The sequence below is a fragment of the Amborella trichopoda genome, chromosome 12 (assembly GCF_054954075.1).
Source record: "Amborella trichopoda isolate Santa Cruz 75 chromosome 12, AtrichopodaSantaCruz75HAP2 v2.0, whole genome shotgun sequence".
In the NCBI taxonomy this organism is placed as follows: Eukaryota; Viridiplantae; Streptophyta; class Magnoliopsida; order Amborellales; family Amborellaceae; genus Amborella; species Amborella trichopoda.
In genome coordinates this window covers 37,192,557-37,202,315 of record NC_142347.1, presented here as the reverse complement: position 1 = coordinate 37,202,315, position 9,759 = coordinate 37,192,557, and the positions used below count along the sequence as shown (strand labels likewise).

General features: G+C 36.9%; 1 protein-coding gene across 1 annotated transcript; it reads right to left on the bottom strand.

Moving 5' to 3' along the window:
- Positions 1-258: 258 nt before the first annotated feature.
- On the bottom strand, positions 259-1,519 carry LOC18421847 (LOB domain-containing protein 38). Its single transcript, XM_006826632.4, has 2 exons — positions 1,335-1,519; positions 259-897 (listed from the first exon to the last, which is right to left on the bottom strand). Exons 1-2 carry the CDS (start codon positions 1,516-1,518, stop codon positions 452-454), a joined length of 630 nt encoding a protein of 209 aa, XP_006826695.1. The 5' UTR covers position 1,519; the 3' UTR covers positions 259-451.
- Positions 1,520-9,759: the final 8,240 nt, after the last annotated feature.

Genomic DNA, 9,759 nt, shown 5'->3' with positions numbered 1-9,759 from the left:
CTCCCGGGCCCCACTCCACCCCCAACCTTTTCGCCTCCCCCAAAAGACGCCGTATAAAACCACCATAACGTAAAAACGTTCGCCGGCATACAAAACGAGCGCGTTATAAAACATCATCAAACAGTGATTACACTAGAGACACGTGATCTGAGCCTTTCATCCTCCCCTCCCCCCCCCCCTTCCGTTCCGTTGCTTTCTTTTTACTGAATTCGTAAATGCGGAAATTTTGGTATTGTTGAGCGTTAACGGAAATAACAGTTGAGAAATAACGCACGCCTCAAAAACGTATTTATTTTCACTGAATTATTTGCTTTCTTTTAACCGAAAAAGGGAGAAAATAAGCCGACAAACTCATCTTCCTTGGAATCCTTTGCCGGAACTCCCACAACTCGCCGGAAAACAGGCTGGTATCTCAAAACCGGTGACAAAAACACCAAAACGCGTTTTCATTCTAGACAAAGAGGTTCAGAACCCTCGGCTCATTCAACAGCTGAGATCCGCTCTCGTTGCACGTCACCGAACCCTCAGAGTTCATCGATGGAGTAGACGGTCGGCTCTTTTCCGGCCGCTTTCCCGGCCAAAAAGTCGACGGATGACTTAACCCTAAACAGAGGTCGACCTCGCCAGATTCAGAGACCTCGTCTTTTTCTTTACTTTTTGGACAAACCCTTTTATCCTTGGCGGTAGAAACCTCGGAGAAATCATCAGGATAATGGAGATTTCCTGGGATGTTTCCGGCCAAAAATTCCGGCAGGGGTCGAAGCGTGCCGCCTCTGAGGACTACTTCTACCGCCGCTTGGCACACGTGCCAGTTACCACTCCAGAGAAGACCTACCGCTCCATTAACGGGATTGACTGTACGACCACAGGCTTCGTACAAAAGTGACTGGAAAAGTGCTGCAAAATGACCGGAAAATTTGTTAAGATCGGAAAAAGAAAAAAGTTCAAACGCTTTCTCGGTGGTAAAACAGCGACGAATGACAAAAGCTAAGCATTTTCCTGGCATGGTTTTACAGTATAATCGAGATGAAAAAAGAATTAAGATTTCGGGCTTTGTCCGCCATTTTTTACCATAAAACGATCACAGGAAAGATAAATTGTTGCCTTTTCTGGCTAGTTTTTGGCCGGAAAACAGATAGAGAAGAAAGTTCAGGCTTTTTCCGGCCAACATGGACGTCTTTTACCCCACTTAAGGTAAAAGAAATTATGGCCTTTTACAATCAATTTTGGGCCAGGAAATGGATATATCAACAGTAGAAATACAAAATTATGGAGTTTCTGACCAGAGAATGGAGAAAAGGAAGAAAAGAGGGAGCTTTCTACGGCGAACTTACCAGGTCTCTGATTTTCAGGCACGGCGGAGATGAAGGACATGAGACCAGCTCGTCCAAAGAACTTGGCCACAAACACAGTGGCGTGACCTTGAGCCTCTGCTCCATCTATCCATTGAAGGCAAGAACGAAGCATGCAGCCTTCGCTGCAACCCTTTCTCAGAACACGGCAGCCATTGCAGCTCATCTTAAAGCTCGATAAAAGTTTCCTTCCTTCTCCTTTTCCAAGCCTCTGCAGCCTATCATGAAAATCACTGAGAGAATCAGCGCCTTCGGCCTTGATCAGAGAAAGCAAAGAAGAAATGGAATCTGTATTGAGAAGGAAGAACAAAACACAGAGAAAAATCGACCCTTTGGCTTCAATCGACGGGATATGAAGAAAAATGCAGAGAAAAATGGCGAATCAGAGAATGAAGGAAGTATGTGAGATTTTTGAAGAAAAAGAGAAGAAGGCTCTGAAATTGTGATGGGTTTCTAATCCATGGGTGTTAAATATAAGGAGAGAGAGAGAGGGGTGGGGTTAAATATTAACCGTGGTTAGGTTCCGAGCTCCTGGGCACGGCTGCGTGTCTCCGCGCCCTGCCTTCTCAACCGTCGGATTCCTTCGTGTGAATACCCAACTTGAATAACGTATATATCCCTATATTGTATAAACGTACATATCGCAAATGACCAAAATGGGCCTCGGTCACTTTGTTGCGAGGTTAATAATGACCAGAGAGACCCGTTAATGTCCATATTGTTCCTTTGTGCTTTTTTTTATGTTTTACGGTTCAGTACAAATATCATTAAGGCCTTAACCTATCTTACGAAATTAATAAAAACTTCACAAAATATTAATTTGACAATACAAACTTCATTTTTATTGTTTCGTATTTGTTCTAAATTTTCCGGATTATCCTTACTCAGAGTTAGTAACATTAAACTACAAGGGGAATTTCGATAAGCTTATCTATTTAAGTAGCTAAAGCTAAATTATAAAAGGGATAATCTAAACTTCACAACCTTGCAAATTACAAAAGTTAAAGATAATCTAAACTTCTCAACATTTCAAATTACAAAAGTTAAAGATAGAGAGAGTTGTGAATGGTAGATTTACTAATTTTGTAGTCTATTTTCTAAAAAAGGTTACTTTTTGTGATAGTAATTTTGTAAATATTACTAAAAAACAATGAGTACTTTTATCTTCTCCATAAAGGTAAAGTTGAAATGTTTATTAAAAAGACAATGACACTCTACAAATAAAATTGCATGATACTAACTTCTAAAATATCATTATATTTTTGTAAAAATTTCAAATTTTTTATTACTTAAAGGTTAAGTTACTTATTAAAATATTTTTTTTAAATAAAAAGTACTGATCTTTTTATAAATACACCCATTACAACCCCTTCTAACTTTAACCTTTGTATTTTGAGAGGTTGTTAACTCTAAACAAACCCATTATAAAAAAGATGCAGTTTCCATACGGATGCATCCATATGTGTAGAGGTAAGGTGCACCTTTAAATTTTATTATGGTATATAATTTTGATGTAAAATGTTCTCAGGATTATCTCAAAATCTATTTTTATATCTAATTATAAAAATTTAAATTTAAAAATTGGTTAAAATCAAGTAGATCTATATTATTTTTGTGGCTATAAATTTTATAATTAAAAATAAAAATATATATTAAGGGTATCACAGAGATTTTTAGTATCGAAACTACATTTCTAGATATTATTTGAAGGAGGGCTCTAATTTGATTGTTTAGAGCCTAGGCTCTATACAAACTGCACCCTTTTAAAAATCGGATCACAGTAGGTGATTTTCGTCGTTCAACTTGAACGCGATGGGTAACTGTCCAACTTGCTCACTGAACCGTAACTCTGGCCTATTCAACCCCACAAGAAATTTAATACGATAAAAATAGAGTTTGTTTTAAGAATAATTTGCATTTTCCATAGCATGTTCAAACTTTTGAAACAAGTTTATATTTTCTTGTTTCTTTAAAGAAGGAGCTGAAGCGTCAACCAAGCCGACTTGTCAATTCAGCCGATTTGATTCGGAACCGGTTGGTAGGGGTGGCAATCAGATTAGACCCGATGGGTATACCCGACCTCGGGTCAGATACAGGTTCAAATTTTGAACCAGAATACTAGTTGGGTCTGGGTCCGAGTCCAACGCGACCCAATTTATATACGACCCGTACCCGTAGTCATAGGGTATTTGATGGCAACCATGTGTCTTTAGGTGCACGCTAGGTATTCATATTATGACAATATTAGCAACATTTACAACATTATTGGCAAAAAATAATAATAATAATAATAATAATAGGGTATACAATGGTAAAGAAAAGAACAAAACAGAAAAACAAAAACTCCCAGACATAGGGTGGCAATAAATCCAACCAGACCCGAGACCCGATGAGTCTAGATATGGGTCCAAATTTTGAACCCTGATACTATTTGGGTCCAAGTCCAGGCAGATCTGACCCGTTGCCACCCCTACCGGTGGGTGACTAGTTGGACAGCCTAGTTAGTCATTCTACATTTTCAGTTCTTTTAGACAGTATGCTAGCACATCTTCAGTTTATGAAGGAAATGTTGGGAAGTGTCATTTGTTGACATTGAACATTAGAGAAGCTGACAGTATATTGTTTCAAACCAAGTAGGTGGTGTGGCATACCTTCCATTCCTTTCCCCTTATGTGGATGTGCCTTTATCTACTGACTCCGACTTCGTACCTCAAACAAAAAAACCTATTTAGGTGCATTTTTCCAATTTAAAGTTTTGGGATCAATTATTGTGCCCACATATGGGTGTAGTTTGCATGACGCCTAAATACAAACTTCATCTCAAAGCCCTAAAAGAATATGTGATTATAGGTTGAAATCTGAGTGTATCTTTGCCTTTAATTCTAGCATATATCTTGTAACACTTGAAAATGGATGCTTTAGATAATACATTACAAGATGGGAAAAGTTTATATAATGTTGCAACCTTAATATGTAGAATTACAGATGCATCTCAAAAATCTATCGGAGAGGTTATTTTAATGATGAAAAATCATCTATTGGATCATCTTGACACCAAGATGTATGAATATAAAAAAAAAAAATTCGAGTCTCAGAAATAGTGCAATTTTGCAACATATTATCTAGACAGTCTATTTTCAAGATTTTCATATGTTTAAAGATCTCTTTGATTTTAACCATTTTTGGAGTTTAAAATTTTCTAATTAGATATGAAAATAGATTTTAAGATAATACTAATAATTTTGACAACAAAATTACATGTTATGATAAAATTTGGAGGTGCACCTTAATTGGATTGTTTAAAGTTGCAACCTTATAGAAACCGCACTCTTACAAGATATACCATTTTTAAGGCTCTAATTTCATATATTTTTTAGATCCACGATAAGTTAAGTTGAGATGATCAATTTGAGGGCATTGTAGCCTTGAAACTGCATTTTAAGGCATGGATTTGGGGTGCAACCTTACTTTTTATCAGTGATTTAAAAAATACTGGATCGGCATGGAATCACTCAGTTCGACCTGGGAATCGGTCACCGCGTGCCGATTCTGTCAATATATAAGAAATCGTCCGAGTCTAGAAGAGAACCGACAATTAACTAGAGTGAAACGGTGTTTTACCACAGTAAAAATAAGGTTTTGCTAGAGTAAAAAAGCCGATTCACCGATCTAGACCTGTTTTTGGCCAGGTCACTATTTTTGCACGCGTTTTTTCGCCGGTGCACTATTTTTTTCACACATTAAAACGGCGATCCAAGCTGCTGATTCAGACCGATTTTACAATGCCCGATCCATGTCATAGATTTGTTTTTTAAATCTATGCTTTTTATCCTAAACCATAGGCGTTAAACAAGGTCATTTTATATTTAGGTTAGGTGCAGTCTTTTCTTCACATTCTCACTAACGGCGGTAATGATGCAACGTGACATCCCCATCCTCTCTTGTGAATTTTTTTTTTTTTTGTTAATAGTAACTTTCATTAAAATAAAAAATAAATAAATAAACTAAAGTTCCAAAGTACAAGAGATATAAGAGGAAGAAATAGAGGGATACAAACCTCTACTTCCAAAGAAGACCAACCAAAACTCAACAAAAGGTACATCCCTAACCCACAATGGACATGCATCCAATGTTGTCAAATTCGCTTCTCTTCGGCCGAAAAGGCCGAAGCCTTCCAATGTTAGGCTTAAACCAAAGCGAAGAGAAGCCTGGTGCTGCCGCCTCGGTCAAATTCGGGTCTTTTTGGCTTACTTTGGTCAGATTCAGGTCTGTTTCGACCGAAACTTTGGGTTGCTTCGGTCTGAAAAAGAAATACCTATATAAAGTATTTTTTACTTTTTTATTTTTTTATTCTTAATTTTTTCCATTATTTTATGTATAGAAATATCTAATTTATTTTCATGAAATTTAACAAAAAAAAAAAAGTCTGAACTCTTTTTTCAAATCGGACAAAGTATCAAATTGCTTCATTTTTCTCACCAAACTGAAGAAGACTCTTAAGTGAATTTGACAACATTGTCTACATCACAAACTAAAATGACCCCAACTAGGGCAATCAAAGCAACTTCCACATACCTCAAGATCATTAACCTCTACCACTCCACCCAAAACTCGCACCAATGATCCATTGAAATTATCTTCCCATGCACAATAACCTCTCAAGCCGGAGTTGTGACTGCGAACCAACCTGCACAAGACTGATGGCGCCCATCAAGATGTTAAGAACTTGGTGGCATCATAGTGAAGAATGGCGGGCAACCAACGACTGAAATGTAGGGATTGAAAAAATTGTTGGGTTCATGTGGCCTTTAAAAGCCTTATGAGTGCTTGTAAAATGAAATGATATAGTGGAACATGAACTCAGTGGGAGTGTGGTCACTCGTAGGCCATACTAAGCAAATGATGTTTGCAGATACCGGACTATGCTTGACGATCTTAGCCAGTCGGTTGGAAAAACCCATGTTACTTAGGCATAAAGAACAAACCGAGAAGGGTTCTAATGGGTTAACCCTTGATGAAATCGGAGAATATGCCCGGATGAGTGAGCCGAGAGACTGTGTGACCCTTGTGTGTGATGTTGGCCTACAGAGACAGGGGCCAAAACCTCATCCATGTACCATCACACGGCATGCATATCGATAGATCGTTCGGAAAAGCCAGAAATTCACTTTTTAGGGTGAAGTGTATGCATGTGCGAGAGATACCCTTATACACCATAGAGCTGTGGTCTTGGTGACCTTGACTTGTCTCTAAGGGAGGACCTGAAATCCACAGACTAGGATTACGATCTCTTGGCTCATCGACCAGACTTTGATGACCTGCTAATGAGCCCCTGCTTAGACTGTGGGTCATGAGAAACACTGGGTCGGTCTGATAAAGCAAGTGTGGTCTGTAATCCACAGTTGAAGGTGGAGTGTCCCATGATTGTTGATTCTTTTCCCATCAAATTAATTTAATTGTGTTTTTTTATGAGGAAAATTATTTTAAAATTATTATTTGAATTTTTATGAACCCCTGTATATTTTATTTATAATTTTTGAATTTATAAAATTAAAGATTTTGATTTTACAATTGTTTAAATATTCAAATAATATTCTAAATTCTTTTATTAATTTTAAATATATAAATATATCATGGGGGGCCATTGTGCACATAGGCCTGTCATATTTTTAGAAGGTGGGGCCCATGAGTGCCTCCCTTGGGTGGCACGCCCCACCCTTATTCTCTTTCATATTTTTTGGTGATATGGCATGTGGCCATATGGTTGGAAGATATTGACTAAATATTGACTTGATATATCTTTAAAAGATTTTGTAGAAAGATTGAGTAGACTTGTGCTATTTTATGGTATGCACAATATTTAATTAGATTTAATTTATTTAACTTCTATTGATGGGAAAATGGTTTAGAAAAGAGGGATAATAGTTCATGTACCTTCCATAATATTGATGGCCCATCTATGGAATAAATGGCTCAGATCTCTCATCCCACAAGTCACCATTGATCAATGGTCTATGTTCAATCTCACAAGAAGAGGCCAGCCAAAGAAAATCCTAATAAACCCTAATCTTATTCAAAGCCTATAAAAAAGGATTGTCTCTGCCAAAAAATCTCTACACATTATCTTTTTATTTCTCTCTCTTAAGAAAGTTTCTCTCTCTCATGTTTGATCTCTCTCTCCCACATTGTGAAAGAACCTAAGGGTTTAGGTTATGGAGTTCTTCTCTCTTCTATTTCTCAAATATGAATTTATGGCTAAGGGTTTTAAGGTTTATTAAAAAGAGAATCCATCTCTCTCAAACTAGGTTGCTAAGATAATTCACCTAGGGTTTGAGTTTGTGATCAAAGGGGTTCATGTTCCATTAGTGTGGATTGGCCGAAATTTGCTTTCCCGATTCGAAATTAAAACAAGACCGTTGATTCTGCGCCATCGGATGGTGGTAGGTGTGGGGTGTAATAAGCCCGGTTGACGTAATCTCCGACACTCTTCCTTTTGTTTCTTATAATCTTATCTTTTATTCTCGAGCATAGTGCATAATTGTTTCAATGGCATCAAGTTGTTAAGACCTTGGTTTTATTGTTAAAATTTATCTTATTATAATAAAGACCACCTGCAAGTGATCTTTTGCCCAAAGAAAGAAGTGAAAAAAGAAGAAGAAATGTATTCCCCGATAAAAGATCATATAAGTCTTTCTTCCAAAAATAAGTTGGAGGGAAGTGGGAGAGGTGAAAGGCAAAAGAAAAAGAATGTAGGAAAAATGCAAAGAGTGAACACAGAAGGAGGCCAAGAAGCAGCACCAAAGGGGCCAGCTCTCTCAATCCACATAGGAGAAACACATTGAAGGCACCAGGTTACCCTCCGCTGTGTATAGTGGGTGGCAGAGATATATAGGCAGACATGCAACAACATTTAATAAAAAGGTATGCACAAAAGCTATGTTATATTTTCTTCTAAAATATTGTCCAAGAAGTGTAAACCCCCCGCCACTTGGGAACAGTATAAAAGTAGGGCTGTAAAGGGGTAAAGTTTGTCTTGGTTGGGGTCGGTGGTAAATGGTTCAGGTTGTGTCTTGGTTGGGGTCGGCTTGGACCCCACTCTAGGTGAATCCCAACTTGAGCTATCCAAATTGACAAGACTTGCTGGTCCAGGTCAAATGATAAAAACTGGTAAATGCATGAAATATTAATTATTATATAAAATATATGGGACCGTATACAAAGAGACCATTTATTTTTTGGGTGCGGTTTGTAAAAAGTTGGAACCTTAAACGGTCTAATTAAGGTGTACCTCCAAATTTTATCATAACATGTAATTTTTGTGTAAAAAATTCTTAAGATTATCTTAAAATCTATTTTCATCTCTAATTATAAAATTTTAAACTCAAAAAATGGATAAAATCAAGTAGATCTATAAACATATAAAAATCTTGAAAATGGACGGTCTAGATAATGTGTTGTAAGATGCACTATTTCTAGGGCTCAAAATCTTTTTTTTTTTTTTCATATGTATACATCTCGATGTCGAGATGATCAATTAGAGGTTTGTCAACATTAAAACAACCTTTTCTGGTGGACTTTTTAGTACAGCTTTAATTCTACATTTTAAGATTGCAACTTTATATAAAAAATTTCTTATATTTTTATTATAAAGAGGTCCCAATTATTCTATTCATTAGATGTCAACTTGGATAGCTTGAGGTGAGTCACGAAGTCTAAGATTTTATTTTTTTTGTGAATTTTAAGTCTATTTGGTGATACTTTTACAACCACCCATTTTGAAATCTAAAGAACCAAAATGATCATGACCTCGTACAAAAGGTAAAAGTCTCTTTGTATACTTTTCTAAAAATATATAATCCTATAAGAATTATATATACATATAACGAAACTTTTTCAATATATATATATATATATATATATATATATATATATATATATATATATATATATATATATATATATATATATATATATAGCGAGTTGGATTGTCTTTGAACTACACTCGACCCGATATGGTCCAATATGGACCCAAACCTTGACCTGAACTTGGTTTTGTTGAGGCCCAATGGACTTGGACCCAGTCCATCAATCCAATGCCCAAGTCCAAACTTGTACTAGGGTTGGGCCAATGCGTCAGGTGGACGACTTGGCCCATTTCCACCCCTATGTTAAAAGGTCGCCACCTCTACTATTCATAATAAGGTGGTATATCTATACCGTTGGATCGACAAGAAAGATGTCCAGATTCCAAGATCAACAAGCGAGATGACCTACTCAGTTCACCGATCCAGGGGTCGGTTAAGCACTTTCAAGGTCTCCTGCCTGGGTAATACTGTACTCTAACCTGGACGCTCGAGTTACCATAAAATTTAGTTTTAATAGAGAATTCCAAACCACCATTCAAACA